The sequence below is a fragment of the Eptatretus burgeri genome, chromosome 1 (genome assembly GCF_056783735.1).
Source record: "Eptatretus burgeri isolate ZD-2024b chromosome 1, Ebu_testis_v1, whole genome shotgun sequence".
In the NCBI taxonomy this organism is placed as follows: Eukaryota; Metazoa; Chordata; class Myxini; order Myxiniformes; family Myxinidae; genus Eptatretus; species Eptatretus burgeri.
In genome coordinates this window covers 52,651,963-52,669,524 of record NC_140961.1, presented here as the reverse complement: position 1 = coordinate 52,669,524, position 17,562 = coordinate 52,651,963, and the positions used below count along the sequence as shown (strand labels likewise).

Sequence of the window (17,562 nt, the reverse complement as noted above, 5' to 3'; positions counted from 1 at the left end):
CAAAGGGGTCGGCAGATGTTCCTCTCTCCCTATGCTTGGGCATAGATTAGATGAGGAACTTGTTTCCTGTCACACAGTTGTTGTCCATCATGTGTGGATGGTGTACCATTTTTTTAAAGCCATTCCCTCCTTGCGAAGTACCAGTACCAGTCCGACAGTTTATAGCCAGAGTGAGATTCAAGGCCACTACTCATACAAATCAATCAAATGTCAACCATACTTGTTAGATTAACCATCAAAATTTCAGTCGTTCTCGTATTTTTGAGAACTTGCGAGACTTTTTTTTGTTTACACCACTAGTAGGTGGCAAAAAGCAAATGAGAAATGCAAACGTGAACAGCCTGCTTGGTAAACCTGTGTATCCAATAGGATGCATGATTGAACAAGTTGTTAGAAATAACATGGTGGTTGCATTTTATGTCCAGTACTTATGCTCTCAGTTGCAGAATCCTGTAACTTGATTTCTGGGATGATTATTCTTGCAGACATTTGGCATTAATGTTTTTTTAGAGGGGCAGGGGAAGGGGGGATGGACAGGGTGGTCATCTCTTGAATGCAATTACACATATACGAGCCATTGTTACTTTCACAATCATGTAAAGGTCCAACTAGAATCCAGTCAGTGAAACATATGTAAGTGCTGAACTCTTAACATCAGCAATGTTGGCACGGAACATCGCAGAATAGAATAAACCGAGCATGGATTTTGTCTCATTAGATGTCCACCTGAATTTTTGATTAACATCATACAGACAGTTTCCTCCATGATGTAACAATCAGTGCTGCATCAAATATAAATGCAGCAGAATTTGGCTGTTGCCGGAGATTCGAATTTCCACCGTTGATAGTCCCTAGAGAAGCTTGTTTCATTATCCTTGAACCTGTCTGCCACAGTGTACATTTCCCTTGAGGTATTCAATCCGTGCCTGAGAGGCAGCTGTGCTTATTTTGAAATGTTTCCGGGAAATACAAGAGCGCTTCAATTTCTGTAAGATGCATCTGATTTGAGCTTCATCGCCAAATATACACGACATTCAAATGAACATGACATGGGGTATCCGCTGTGTGTTATGGATAATACTATTGCTATATGCATTGACAGTTTGATGGTCATTTTCATTAGATAGCTAAAATAGCACAGGCTCATACTGATTATATATTATCAGCAAGTTTCATTACATCACCATGTCTATTACAAGACTGTTGGGACAGTGTCTGCATTTCTTCAAGGAAAGTTGGTTTTGCCAGTGGTATGCCAAAGATAGGACCCAGACAGATCATTTGAAACTGCAGTGTATACTCATAACGTTTTATTATATATACAAAGATTAGTGCTTTCTGCAAAATATGTGAGCAGAGGTTATGAAGCCAGACAACTGTGAGTAAGCTCAAAAGCAATACATATAGACTGCAGTACGGTACACTAACAATCAATTGCAGTGAGGCCCCATGGGGGTACTGTAATGAAACATATATCCGAGGTAAGCAAAACAGCACTGCAAATCATCTGCTCTTGGCAGTGATTGGAGCAAATTCCACATCTCTCATTTCCTTGGCTTCAATGAAGAAGGGTGAGGGCACTGGCCTTTTTAATCCCCAGTGGCCATTGCTTTCAGCATATCTTTCCCATATCTGCCCCCAACATCCCTCCATCAACATTTTCACAACCTTCATAAATATGTGGGAAAATATATATATATATTTTTAATGCAGATTGTTCTTTAATAATCCCAAGACAAAAATTCAAAAATGAGATTGGTATAACAAGAAATGCTGAGAAGGAAATGTCGAGGAAAGCTTTGGTTACCTGCGAATACATATTTTAGCCCAAACACATCATAATATTTATGCAAAGAGCATGATGTGAGAACTTGGGGACATTTCATGGTGTGTTGCATCTTATAGCATCTCGAAGGACATTTTACAGGCATAAATTTTAAACTGACTCCGTGCAATGTACTTGGATGTCTTTCAAGTGCAAAGTCGAAAACATAATTCACAAAGTTGCTCGGAGTCAAAGCTACAAAGGAACCCGCAAAAAGGTTGTTTAAAAATACAATTGGATCAAGTTTGAAGCACATCGGCGATAACTTAACCCTTGTTAAAATGAAACAAACTCGACTTTCACACCAAAGATGAGGTGCAACAAACAAAAGGGATGTAAACATACAAAAGTCGTTGTCAATGATCAGAAAACATCTTAGCAAGACCTTGTGAAGTCATCATCGTTGATGATTATTTATTTGGTTCCATTCTGCGTCACACACATCTATTTAATAGCATGTGTCTGCATGGCCATTAGTGCTAGTTATTTCAGCTTACAAAGTCCATTTTGATCAGATTAAGTGAAAACACACACCAGAAGACTCCTGGAGGTCATGTCCCAAAATAGGACCAGACATGAGCCTGCAATAGCAGGGCTAAATATGAGAGAAGGGTCTTATTGTGTGGTGGGTGATCACTCCCTACCACTTCTAGAGGGGAGGCTATATTTATTACATGGTCTTCCAAGTGAGCTCTGGTTGGTTACCAAAGCCAAAGGCACCTGATGTTAGGTGGCTCATTATTCACGCATATGAATTCATTTACTGACTTTCTTCATCAATATGTTGATCAATGACTGCCCTCTGGCAAAAAATATATAAATAATAGGTACAATAATTCGGCTTGAAACATCCTTATGTTTTTTGTTTTTTTTCGAAATGGCAAATTTCCTCTATTTTACAGAATTGAATATACTAATCAATTGGTGAGTTGAGGATAATTTTTTGTGTCTCCTATTTTTATATTGCTTTTATAGTAATCCAGTCAATTTATCACTTACATGATTTAAGAGTATATATATGCCATCAATTACAGATTAAAGGAAAAGGTGAGTTAATTATCTCTGCCACCAAAGGTGGACGGCAATAATGTATTCATCCCTGTTTGTCTGTTTACTTGTGACTTGTGAAATCAAAGATTCGCAAGTGTATCGGTTGGTCTGTTCTGTTATTCTGTCTGTCTGTCTGTTTGTTAATCGCATACAGATCACATTTTCCTCCTTTCTTCACAAAACTTCACCACTTGAATGAAGTAGTGACAAGCTGGAAGCCTATTGCTGAGGTCAATAAGTCAAAAGATCAAAGGTCAATATATATATATATATATATATATATATATATATATATATATATATATATATATATATATATATATATATATATATATATATATATATATATATATATGAGAGATCAAGCTGTGGTGCATCATTTGGGAATGTCAAGATCTATGACATTGATTTCGCAGATGATGTAGTCATATTTGCGGAGATTCTCGATATCCCTTTGGGGGCCCTCAAGGTGCTGAATGAGGAGTTGAAGCCGCTGGAATTACGGGTTTCCTGGGTCAAAACTACGATCCAGGCTTTCAATGACATCTTGGATGCTGCTATCCTGTCTGTACCTGTTTGTGGTGAGGATGTTGAGGTCATGGAGAGATTCACTTACCTTGGCAGTAATATTCATGTCTCTGCTGGCTGTGAGCCAGAGGTAAACAGACATCTGTGTCGGGCCTGGGGAGTCATGGATTCACTAGATCATGGGGTGTGGTGCTGCCGGTACCTGTGCGGAATTACGAAAGTCTGAGTTTTCAGGTCCTTGGTACTTCCAGTCTTGCTCTATGGATGCGAGACTTGGACTCTGACCAGGGATCTGAGACGGAGACTTAATTCCTTTGGTACCAGGTCTCTTCGGAGAATCCTTGGCTATCGCTAGTCGGACTTTGTGTCCCACGAGCGGTTGCTGAGAGAGACTCAAATGAGATTTGTTACCTGCATAGTCCATGAGCGTCAGCTGTGGCTGTGTGGACACGTGGCTCGGTTTCCTGACGCTGATTCTGCTCATCAGATTCTCTCAGCGAGGGAGTCTCGTGAGTGGAGGAGGCCAATGGGCCGACCACGTTCCTTGTGGTTGCAGCAGGTTGATCGGCATCTCAAGGAGATGGGGATGGACCAGGCATCTGCCTGGGGGATGACCAGACGGAGGCCCCTGGAGTACCGGTGGAAAGTGGATGCAGTGACATGCTGCTCTGTCGCATGCTCCCAAACTTGACCTGACCTTTTCGACCATTTTTTCCTTTTAGACATTTTATGACCATTTATACCCTTTAAAGATTTACACCCTTGAGACCCCTTTTTGACCACAAATACCTGTAAGACCCTTTAGATCTCGAAGAGGCTTTGGACCCCTAAGAGGCCGTTTAGACCCATAAAAATTGTATCTCAACAACAAAAAAAACGAGATTCGATTTTGGTTCAGGTCCAGATGCAGATCTGGCCTATCAATGGGATACAAATTATAAGCTGTTCAGCCTTGCAAGGATATGCGCTCTACCGAGTGCAGTTATAGTTGTAGGCTGCAACGTTATCCATTGAGCTGTTCTTGATTTGTAGTGTACTTTTCATTGGTGCCAATTTCTTTGTAGTTTTACATCATTAACTTTGTTCCATTTACTTGTCCAACCAATGCCAGTAGTGTAAACATGTTGTTTTTTTCAAAATCAGGTTTCTAACTAATAGTTTTGGCCCACACTACTATTGGGCTCTTGGACCTCCCCATTGGAGGGCCGGTGTCGAGGAAGACTTTAATGGAAGTGTGATGATGCTTTCCTGTCTGCAGCTCGCATTTTACACCATCATGAAAATGAAAATACCTCATGGACTTCAGTTTCACTGGAGTTAAACAAAAGTTTTCTGGAATTCACTGGATATAAACCACATTCACAACCCTATCTTCAACAACACATTTTCTCCCCCGAGTCACAGAGGTTTCTATCACATGCCACGTCATGGCTCTATCTTCAGTGGGTTTTAACTCCTTTCAACCACGGAACTACTATCATCGCACCCCTTTGGTGAGCAGCTTATTCCCGTGGGCACTGGCCATTTATGACACCTGAGTCACCAAGTGGATGTTATTATTTTGTTGACATGATGCCAAATTGGTCCACTGGTGATACACCATTTCTTCTTTCTTTTTGAACTTATTACTGTATTCACCTGTTAGGCCTAACAGCTTAAGGAACACCACTCAGACCGGACGAAGTCACCAACCTTGAGCGGTGAGTTGAAGTCGGTAACTCGATTTTCTATTTTGGTGACCTGACATGATTACTAGTACTTGTTATCATGTCTGTCAAAGCGATGTCCAATGCCGACGTTCACCAAGGTACAATGGTAGCGGCAGTTGTTTTAAAACTCCCCCCATTCTAGCGCACTGATCTAACATTGTGGTTTATGCAAGTTGAAGTGCAGTTCCTCACCAGGCATGTCACCACCCAGGATACATGCTTTGCCGATGTTGTTGAATCTCTCCAGCTAGAAATAGTGCAAGAAGTGAGGGACATCCCAATTGCTCCTCCAGTCTCGGAATGTCATACCAAACTCAGGGCTCAGCTCATCAGGCATACCTCCGCTTGAGAGCAAAAGAGACTACACCAACTAGTCCTTTCTGAAAAGCTTGGTAAGAGAAAACGCTTTCAGTTTTTGCGAAGGATGAGACAGCTGCTTGGGGCAATACATTAGAGAATACCGTCTTAAAACAGCTGTTTCTCCAGAGACTTCCCACCAATGTCCAACTGATCTTGGCCTTGACTAGAGAGGCTGTCGACATCGAACAATTGGTAGACCTTGCCGACAAGATAATGGAAGTCTTCTGTCTTTTGTCCTCCACTACGCACATAGGAGCTGCTTCAAAACCTCAACAACAACTTGCACTCCAACCAGACCAAGTCTGCACCTTGTCCACCCAAGTTGAGAACTTGACCAGACAGGTAAAAGCTCTCATGACTCGACTACAGGTGGGAAGAGAGAGGAGTAGAAGCCAAGGGCATGGTTCATCCAGAAGTCAATCAAGAGGACACAATCCCAGCTCAAGCACCCACGTACATGCTGAACAGCTGTGGTGGTACTATTGGAAGCTTGTAGAAAAGACTCACAAATGCATCAGCCCATGCTCATACCAGTCCCACCCTTTGAAGCAGGGATACTCCAATGCCAGTGACTAGCAGCGACAAGGCAGCCTGGCAGTGACACATCCAGTCATCTATTCTACATAACCGAAAGGCAACAGGTACCAGGTTTTGAGTGGATACTGGTGCTGAAGTGAGTGTTTTATCATCTTTTCACAAAAGCAATGGCCAGCCTACGTCAATCCAGCTGCAGGCAGTGAATCACTCGCCCATCACCAGATACGGGGGATTGATTTTTAACGCTGGACCTTGGACTGCGATGAGTATTTCAATGGGCAATCCTGGTTGCTGAGTTACCTATACCCATCATCGGGGCTGATTTTCTTCACCAGTTTGGCCTGCTAGTGGATGTCAAGTATCATAAGCTCATTGACACCATGACCATCATTACTGTGTGGGGAATCATCAATCAATCACCCTCCAACAGCCCCATGTTCGTGAAAGCTACATCTCCTTCACCCTTCTTTTTCTTCGTGAATACCCAGAGATTACTCGTCCAGTATACAGGGATTGTGAGATCAAGCACCCGACCACTTACCACATCGTAACTCGTGGACCTCCCGTTTCAGCATGGCCATGGCGCCATGCCCCAGATAGTCTGAAATTCGCTGTCATAGTTCGACCACACGCTTGAACTTGGCATCATCCGACAATCTGACAGCAACTGGTCTTTGCCTTTGCATATGGAACTGAATAAGTAACAGGATGACTGGCAACCATGTGGTGACTACCGTTCACTTAATGAACGCACCATTCCTGATCACTATCCAATTCCCCATTTGCAGGATTTTTCATCCTCCCTTGAAGGTGCACACATTTACTGCAAGATAGACCTCATCAGAGCATATCACCAGATATCAGTGGAGCCGACTGACATACACAAAACAGCCATCACCACACCTTTTGGTGTCTATGAGTTTCTTCACATGCCATCGGCTTGCATAATGCTGTGCAGACGTTTCAAAAGTTGATCGATGATGTCATCCGTGGTCTCCCTTTCATCTACGCTTACCTTGACAATCTGCTGGTCACAAGCCCTCCAGAGGAAGAACAAGAGGCACACCTCCGATTACTTTTTGAGCATCTTGCAAAGTATGGCATTGTCATCAATCCCAGCAAGTGCCAGTTTGGAGTGCCATCACTCACCTTCCTTGGCCACATTGTAGACAAACACTCCCACTGGAGTATCTGCCCACTCAAGCTCAACAGACAGCATACTCACCTGCACTCAAGCTCAACAGCTTACGGGGCACCGCTCAGACTGGACGAAGTCATCAACCTTTAGCAGTGAGTAGAAGTCGATAACTCGATTTTCCATAGTTTCATTATGGCATGCAGCTACTGCCAAGTGGACTATGCATGAGTGCAGCATGCCCAGGTGGCTCGAAAAGGCCACACATCTCACTGTCCATTGTCATCTGTATGCATCTCAAAGGATGATGGCATAATGAAACAGGGTTTCTGCCGCTCAGTGCTTTATGCACATCAATGTCTCCTCCTCTTCAAAACTTACACTCAGTGGCAATATAGTGTGTAATTGGACATTTTGGAGATAGTTACGAAGTCACAATGAATCTCAATGCTCAACGCAGCAATATCAAGTGGTAACATTTATTACATGCATTGAAAGCAAACTCTTGATGTTCATAACAAACTACTGATTGGAGCGAACATGGGTGACCATCTGAATATGGACATTATCTTGAACTTAATGAGTTTGCTCACTGCATTTGAGAAACGAACACGATTTATGAAAGATACCTGCTCAATTGCAGGAATCAGCTGGAATATGAGACTATAGATGCTTCTGCGTCAATGCTGGGCAACCTCTGGCAGTCAGGCAGGTTCCAAAATCTCACAGTGGAACTCGGAAAAGAAAGCACAGTCTGTAGAATCAAAGGCAATATGATCAGACAAAAGCTTCTTCAGCAGAGCAGGCAACCATTTAAACATACAAGTGGGGGGTGGGGGTGGTGGGGGAGGCCAGGAAATTTGTTTTTTCTCTGCGGAAACAAAAACAGGAGACAATTGCAACTAGCATGCCTGCAACAGAGATGTGTCCAGCATATGGAAGGACTTACAATGTCTGTAAGAAATCTATCCATTTTGCTCACATGCAAAAACCTCAGAAGTCCTTGAATGAACATCAAAAAAGATCCACAGAAATGGATGACTGAAAGGGAATTGATAGAAGAAAGCTCCACGGAATAAATTTTGACAATAACACATGAGGAAGAATCTGGAAATGCAATGGTGATAGAAAAAAGCGAAACAAGGTCTTTGCCAGGATATAATTAGTCTTGCCCTGAAAGGGATGCGAGACAATTGCAGAGCGTGTGTGTGTGTGTGTGTGTGTGTGTGTGTGTGTGTGTGTGTGTGTGTGTGTGTGTGTGTGTGCGTGCGCACGTGCGCGTGCGCGTGTGCGTGTGCGTCTGCGTCTGCATATTTTTGCTTTAAAAATGTTTTTCTCTGCAACCGCCTGTCCGATCGAAGCAAAACTTTAAATATAGGAGGGACTCCCCATGGAGAATATTTTATTGCTAACTCCAACATCATAGGTCACATGGTATGGCAGCCATATTGGATTAAAGGAAAAAATTGGACATCATTTTCTCCAAAACCGCTCAACAAAAATATTGAAACTTGGCATATGTCATCAACTACCTATGGAGTATATATACTGTATATGACGATAACAATGACATTATTGGTGAAGTGGTGTTCCAGCCATAATTGGTTGAATTGGAATCTTTATCCAAAATATCCCAAACTTCTTATATCGGATCTATGACCCGATGCGAGTGAAGAATTAAATTTATGACATTCATAACCCATGCCAAGAAACTATGTGACATAATAGGGTGCATGGATGATACAGGTATATGGGCCATAATAGCAGTGGATCATAATCGTAGCGTGTTCAGTTAACGATGGTATTTTTCTTCAGAATGAACATGCAAGTGGAGACGACGCGCACTATGACGCCGTTCTAGTTGGGAATTGGGACTCTTCAAGTTCTATGTTGACTGCAGAGCAACAAGTAATGTCATAATCCTGAAGGGAAGACCTGGCTCAAAAGAAAGTACGTCCAGTCCCACAAGTACATACTATTATATCAGAGGCAAGCCCACTGTGCAGGACGGAATCATTTCTCAAAGAAACCAGCATGGTATCAAAATCACTGTAGAGAGAAATTTTGGAGACACTTCACAACTTCCATATAGGATTTGATACAGGAGGCATGCAGGCGATGAGCTGGAGAATGAGTTTACTGGTCAGCCATGAAGGGAGGGAGAATGGAATTCATTTCCACTTATGAAACATGCAAGCTACTTCAATCCAAATAACAGAGATGAGAGAGATAGGGAGAGAGGAGGAGGGGGGGGAGAGAGAAAGTTACAGAGAGAGAGGAGGAGGAGGGGGGGAAAGAGAGGGAGAGAGAGAGAGAGAGAGAGAGAGAGAGAGAGAGAGAGAGAGAGAGAGAGAGAGAGAGAGAGAGAGAGAGAGAGAGAGAGAGAGAGAGAGAGAGAGAGAGAGAGAGAGAGAGAGAGAGAGAGAGAGAGAGAGAGAGAGAGAGAGAGAGAGAGAGAGAGAGAGAGAGAGAGAGAGAGAGAGAGAGAGGAGACACACAGAGATAGAGAGGGGCAGGGGTGGGGGAGAGAGAGAGACAAACAGACAGACGCAGACAAAGAGATAATAATAGCTCATAACATTGCAGATAGATCCTGGGCTAAGAATGCCACTGATGTTGGCTCTATTGAGCACAAGAACGATCTGATAACAGTCCATTAATACAGCAACTGTATTGATGTAGATGATCTGAAAACCAATACAGGAAGAGAAGTGATGAGTAAAGTAAAGGCACATATAGCTTGTCATGGCAAACCTGCCACTAACATCTTATATGATGGACCACCATTCAATTTGGAGGACTTTGCTGATTTTTCAGCATGTTTGGATTTCAAAATTTCACAAACACACCAAAAATACTCTCAGTCAAATGGGATATCCAAGGCAGTGGTGAAGAGAGTCAACAGACCTCTGAGAAAGTCAATCAATTCAGCTTCTGATCCTTACTTGCCTTGTCAGACTAAAGCAACACCCAAATAAAATGTGTTACTTGCATCATCACCAGTGCAGCGTTTCTTCCGTCACAAACAGAGACACTATCAGCAATAGCCAATGAAGTCGTGAAACCTTAAGAATAGATTGCACAGCAACACCCAAATCATTGATATGGTTACTGCACCCTTACGGAAGGGGCTGTTTAACACTGGAGTGCGTTACCTGATCTACGTCACCTCCACTAACCGAGCCAAAAAGTATCGAGTGCAACAGAAGTTGTTTTTTGTCTACAGAGTGAGAAAAGTGCAGATTATAGCTCCCATGCTTGTACAACATGATTCAATGTAAATTGTTTCATTATACATATACACCCATAAGTTTCTAGAAAAAGAGAAAAAAAAAAACATTAAAATATATGCTACGTGCCCTTTAATGAACTTAACATCAAATGCACAGGTGCAAATTCCAAATTGCAGCCCAACAAAAAGAAAAAGTTTCATTTTCCATCTTAAAGCAATTACTTGGTCACAGCCTATTGTACAATTAAATATACAGTCAAGGAGCACATTGTACATATAATACAGGAATAGAGGCTCAAAACACAGCACACTGCAAGGGCAGGATGAGAGAGCAGTACAGCCAAAGATCCAAGTTCATAGTCACATGCAGCAACATAGTAGGGATGTGGAGGGAAAAAAGTGCATGCAGCATGGCTGTAAAACGAGACATAAACAGCATGAGTTGCAATCTGGAGTTTAATTGAATCCAGATTTCCACTCAAGGGTGTGATAGCACAGGTGGTCAAAATTCTCAGGATGTGCGCTGGATGGGAACTAAACCCACCAGGGAGTAAAATAAAAACAAAGTGAAGCATGGCCCCTTGTACTTCAATAGCCCCTTGCTCAGAGGTTATTTCAGACAAGAAAGCGAGGAAGCAAAGGAAAAAAAAAAAACCAGCACATCTCTGCTTGGGAATGCTCTCTTGGAATGGCATCACATGATCTGCTGATTGAAAGATGGGACACAAAATAAATTTATTTCTGCACCATAAACCCTCAATGGCTGTGAAATACGCACCTGCGCATGCACATGAACATGAACATACATATTTGTCTACAATATAAAATTTTAGCCAGAAATGTCCTGCTTTTCCATGAGCCCTAATCTACAGAGAGAGGAAGAAAAAACATAAGAATCAGAAGAAGAAAGAAAGAGATAAATAAATTTGGTTCACAAAAAGCAAAGGGGCTCAGGGCTCATTAGGGAAATGAACAAATGGTGGGGTTTACTTTTTAATCAATTCTTCTTGGCTTTCAATCAACCAACCAATGGACTCGTTTCAAGTGGAGTTTTTCCCTTTCCCAGAAACCCATCCATGGATTGATTCCCTTTGCAAAGGGTTGGCTGGCATTGCTGTAAAGGTTGGTTGACTGATATTGCAGGTAGCAGTGTAGCAGCTGACACACTGTTTGCACTCACTTCAGCCTCAACACTGCATCAGTGCTATAGTTGCACCCCTCAGCCATGATGATATACACAGCCATGTGCTACAAGCGAAATAAGAAGATTTCCTACACTCACCCCACCCTTGTCTTTGATCCAATAGACTTTGTAAGTCCTTCCTACACTCACCAAGACTGCCCCCTGTCTCCATTATCCCCATTACTGCCCACATCAACAAACTGTATTTTGCTCAGAAGCTGCTTTCCCAGAACAAGACAATGGGAAACTTTGCCTAGATCATAATAGAGAAGACTCGTCATCTCGGTAAAACAAATAAAGTTCAGTTTAAGTGCAGCAAAGGACACCAAGAATAGACAGTGGATTATTATCATGTGATCGAATGTCATCGTTTAGCTGTTTTACTGATGAAAGTATGAAAGTATGATGTCTTCATGAAATTTTACATCCTTCTTGTTTTTTTTTATTTTCTTTCCCACTATACAAGATGCTACAAGTTGAAGTAAGGGTCTGGAAAACGTTTTTGGGTGTGACACCTTTTGCAGTGATCATTCAGAAATATGGCGTTACAACTTGGAAGTATTGCTGAGATAATACAACATTGCAAATAGTCATTGCTGATGACAGTGATGGACACATTTCGAGATGGTAGGTGGCATTGTCGTTCGCTATAACCTCTAGAATTGAATACAGAATTGACTCCAAAACTTTTATTTATCATATCAGCTTTCAGAGGGTTGACAGGATGGCCGAGAGGTATGCATACCTGCTCTAAGCAGTCTCGCCTGGGTTTGATTCCTGACCCAGCTATAAACTGTCATCCTGGTGTTTCACAGGCATGTTGATTCATCAATGTGTATGTTGTCCCTCAAATGGATGCTAAATGGGAATCCATCCTGTCTGCCACTATTTGTTGGTTGACATTAAAGATCTCTTGGAGTCCTTTGCAAAGAGTAGGTGAGCCATTTCCATCACTCTGGCCAAATTCCACAATTCCTGCCTCAACTAGTTGAATGTTAGGCCTGACCAGCTGGTTTGTGAAGATTTGGGTCAAGCTTCCACTGGCTGACTCCACAATGTGGGATAATAGTGGCCATTAAAGAAAGAAGATCAGCTTTCATATAATTATATATCTTGTCCTTAATTATAAATTATTTCTTCAACCATGTATTCCAAGTGACACTAATCTATCTGATCGCTTGCATAATAACTGCCTGTTACTTGACAAAATGCTCAAGTTTTTGTATCCTATCCATACCGGTATTATAGGAAACAACTTTGAGTAACAAATACCTCTTTCGAGTGCAGACTGTGCTTTCATCCAAACATGATTCTATTTGTTTCAGCTGTTTCCATTCAACTCAAGAAGCAGTGGGTTGATGTGATAGCTGAGTTGCCCCTGTAATCATAATTGAGCAAGAAAGGGCTCTCTGTGGCTGCTTAGTTCATCTGCTTCAGGTTTACAAGCCACACTGGTAGCTTGTAAGGCTTCCAAGGCCCCAAGAGAACCTTCTGTGTCGTTTCTTTTTTTTTCCTCACGTTAGTTTTGGCCTCAAGCAAAGTTGGAACCTTAGATCTTACTTTGTATCACAATAAATGCAGTGTCAGGTACTGGTAGGAGTGGTTATGTTGAACTTTATTTCACCAGTTCAAGTCTAATTTTAGTTGCCGCAGGAAGATATAGCTTGCGAAAATGCAACATGTACTCAAGTGTAATTGTAATGCCCTTTTGACCCCCATGACCATCTCACCACTCTTTCTGGGTTACACATGCTCAGCTTGCTTTACTCCAATCATCATTTTGACCCCATTATATGTTTTACCTGTGAATATATTCCTTGCTTCAAATCAATGCCACTCTTTCCTTCAGTCCTTCAAGGAAGCAATTCAATGCCATCTCATATCATTGCCTCCCTAACACCTTCATTGAATCTGTTGATACTATCATTTTCTGTATACCTATATTTATAGGCCATATTCTCTATTTTTTTGATATTCCTCATTTGCACATCTCAGGTTCTTCTCTTCTACACTACTGAATGCCATTGTGATGTACATATATATATATATATATATATATATATATATATATATATATATATATATTGTATAAGATTGGGACAGTTGTGATTATACATTAATTATTAAAGAAGTAGAAGATGCTTCCAACCATAAACTAGATCTACTCCCTCATTTGAGCAATAAGCAAGAGCAGACCCGGTCTCAGTTGACGTTTCACCCGCTTCACAGCCCACTTCCTCAGGCCAACAGCCTGAGTCTCAGAAAAAAGGAAATCCATGGCTCGCATGATGTTGCATGCTTCGAGGCTCTCCCCTGGGGGTTGAAACCTCAGTGGGCAAGGCAGCAGATGTGGTTAAATCACAGATTCAGGTACTCCTTGGCACATCGCTCGTGGGACTTCAAGAACAAGTGGCAAACCTTCAATGTTTCCACTCCATAAGCATCCGTTATAGTTGGTATGAAATTGGGGCGGTTGGATTTATAGGTTTTAAAAGAAGGCGCTTCCAACCAAAAGTAAACTCGATCTACTCCGCTGATTTCAGAATTAAGCAAAATGAGATCCAGTCTCAGGTGACGTTTCACCTGCTTCACAGTAGACTTCCTCAGGATTGGCTTCCTCTGACCCCAACTTTTGCTGCATGCATTCTTGTGGCTAAACAGCTGCATAGGCTCCATCTATTAGGCAGGAGCTTCACAGAAGAACAACTCCCTACAACTCTGTAAGATGGGACTGCAGCCAATACTGGGAAGATAATTTAATTCTCAATTTCATTGAACAGTCCACCCTAGAGATGGAACATCCATGGACATATGCTTTGGGCTTGTTGTTGGCCCTCATCATTGTGAGCAGAAGCTCCTCCCCAAAGTGAACTGGTCAAACACTACAAGACCTTAAGTCGAGATAAGATCCCATTACAGCAAGGGGTACCAGGAAGCAAGTGCCACACCAGCTGTTGTTGCATGCATTCTGATCAACAGGAAATGCCTGCCACACATTAACCTGTCTGTGGTACACAAAAGAGTTCTGAAGGCAGCCAGGAACAATTTAAAATTTAAAAAGGCTCTTCTGACTAAACAATTGCCCAGGCTCTACCTATTAGACATGAGCTCAGCAGAGCCACAGCTATCTACATATCCATAAGATTATACTGCAGCCAATACAAGCCTGAAACATGTGTTCCTGGATGTTCCCTCTCCGGGGTGGACTGGTCTATAAAATTGAGAATTAAATTGTTGCACACATGGAGTCGTGAAAGTGGACTGGCCACTTGCACTATTCCATGTGTACAGGCAAAAATAGCAAGTCATCTCCCCACACTCGATGGGGCTCGGGGGGGGGGGGAGGGGGGGAGGCAGCGTTATTGTTTTCCAATGACCTGACTCTAGATACCCTGAGATTGTATGCAAAATTTGGTGGAGATTGGCCCAGCTGTTTTCAATTCTATAGTTATCAAACGTACACACATACACACAGAGAATTGCCTTATTTTGCGGTAGTTGGATTCTGTGGAACTGCCTGCTTTCATCAAGTCAATGGCTGGGAGGTATGTTAAGAAATGGCAATAAAAAAAAACCACAATATAGCACAATATAGAAATAAAGTAATACTACTGTATCTATGATGCCAGCTGATTGTTCAGCTGCACAACACTCAGGCTGCTGCTCCTGACTGTCCACAACATGGGCTTCAGCATGGGCCACATGAACAGCTGCTCTATGCCTAATACTGGTGCTCCTGCCTCTCCAGTGCTCTGATTGATTTGTTTGCTTCGTACCACTTGTTTTCCTGCCAATATTTTGTTTCTTTGGAGGCATGTTTTTTTTTCTTAGATTGAAAAAACGTCCGGAATGCCTTATCACTGCCGACACTGTAAACATCTAACCCTGCCAAAACTGTAAACATCTAATTCCTGCCAACACTGTCCAGACCAAATACAGCTATGTCATGACAGACTCTGCATTCAATATTTATTTCTCCCCTCCCTCCAAAATTTATAACTGAGATTAAAAATTCTGTAAAAGTGCCAAATACAGCTATTTCATGACAGACTCTGCATTCAATATCTATTTCTCCCCTCCCTCCAAAATGTATAACTTAGATTAAAAATTCTGTAAAAGTGAATTTAACGTGATGTATAACGATTTGGTTTCCTAATTTCTACATTATGTTATGGCGAAATTCCGTGTAATGAGTTGCCATATAACAGGGGGATATGTATCTACATATGTATAAAGTTGTATTTTCTGTCTGTCCATCGAGAGAATCAGCTCCACCATTTGCAACCCCATCAAAATGCATACTGTTCGAATTCTCTTGGGAAATGGATGCAAGAAACCATTTTCAAACCTACAGGGTATAGGGGTTCAGGGTGGCGGAAATACCCCAATTCTCTCTCTGTAAATGTATTGTGGCACCCAGTGGTAGGTAGTATTACAAATCATCTTCTTATCTATAATCGCCAAGCTCATAAATTTGGCACCCAACAACCAGACTCGAAATGTTGTCTATCCAGAGGCACTGCTGTCGTCATTATTGTGTAGTATTGACGTGTTGTATCATATTATTGCCTGTTATTTTTGAAAAAAAATATGGTATGAATCATTCCAATATTATTATAGTATTGCCTGCTAAATTATATGTGATTAATTAATTGGAATTGTACATAGTACCTGGCTCTCTTTCTCTAAACTCTAAATTCGTTCTGCACAAGGTGCGGTTACCTCTGCTAGTACAGTGTATGATTATAAATAATTAAGGAGAAAGAGGGAAAAACTGCATCAAATACAAATAACATGTGATCGAATAAGATCTCTTGTGTAAAATAAATGCTCCGTAGCATAGTCATGTGTTGATATAGTGCACTGTGATTGATGGTAATGGAAGCAATCTGAGAGTGCCACACATGCAGAAGGACAATTAAAGTATAGGCATTGATATAAATGTCGTATGGTGAATGTGTGTTGAATATTATGGCCCCTGGTTAGGAAATATCACATGACAAGCATATATAAATCAGTCTTAGTTCATGAAGACTACGCCGTGTGGCATATTGGTTCACGAAAAAAATAAGTGACCACTATATTCGTTATTGTTGTGTGTCTGTCTGTCTGTCTGTCTGTCTGTCTGTCCCGAGCATAGCTCCGGGGGTTTTGATCCGATCTTGATAAAATTTTGGTGGGAGGTTTATATCATGATCTAGTTGTGTTTTCCTGAGAATGGATGTGGTGCGCCGATTATGGGCGGAGCCACACCCAAAAACATGTGTTTTTAGGGGGTAGCCAATTTCAATTTGCATCTTCTCCTTGGGGTTTTGTCGAATCTGACGGGTTTCGGTATTTGGTTAGCCCAATGGCACCTGCATAGCCCCACAGAGCTCGATTTTTCATTTTCGTCCCAAGGTCAAGGTCACAAGGTCACGAACTTTGAAAATTGCGAATTTTGACATAAAAATCATACAACCGCCCAAACTTTGAGAGCTAGGATGACAATATTTTTTATGCATAATCTTGAGGTCATTCCCCACCTAAAGTCTTCAAACCATTTTGCTCTATCTTGAACACCTTGCCCGTGGCGCCCCCTTCAAATTTGTTTTTATGCTGATTTCATCAAAGTATGGATAAATAATCCGAGGAATGCGAAATGCCATATAGCCTATATGACATTATATTGTTCCTGGAATGTTTCAGAGGAAGTTTTGCACCAAAGGTCATAATCCTTGACCTTTGACCTTTAAAGTTCACAAAGGTCAAGTTTTCGAAGTTGTGGGAATCAAACCGGGTTTTCGACCTTCTTCGACGAAGTAACTCCAATAAGCGATAGCACGTATCCTGTTTCCTTATTTTAATGTCCACAACATTGTTTTGGGACCTTTAAAGGTTATGCAAAGGTCAAATTTTGAAAGTTATTGAACGAAACCGGGTTTTCGACATTTTGCAGCTAATAACCTGTCACTCGTACCACATCATGTTGATCATTTTTATAACTTGGTCAAACATTATCAC

General features: G+C 41.7%; 1 protein-coding gene across 4 annotated transcripts in view; it reads right to left on the bottom strand.

The window, feature by feature from the left end:
• Window positions 1–7,616: 7,616 nt before the first annotated feature.
• The window catches only part of MRPS34 (mitochondrial ribosomal protein S34), a 135,298-nt gene continuing 125,352 nt past the window's right edge, over window positions 7,617–17,562 (bottom strand). For 2 of the 4 annotated variants that reach the window (XM_085884053.1, XM_085884066.1), the window contains exon 5: window positions 7,620–7,898. Coding sequence is in view for 1 of the 4 variants with exons in the window: in XM_085884085.1 (XP_085740211.1) it covers window positions 7,849–7,898 (50 nt within the window). In the remaining 3 variants the exon portion in view is untranslated. Of the gene's footprint in view, window positions 7,899–17,562 lie in introns of all 4 variants that reach the window. The other 2 variants (XR_015058957.1, XM_085884085.1) reach the window with 2 other exon arrangements.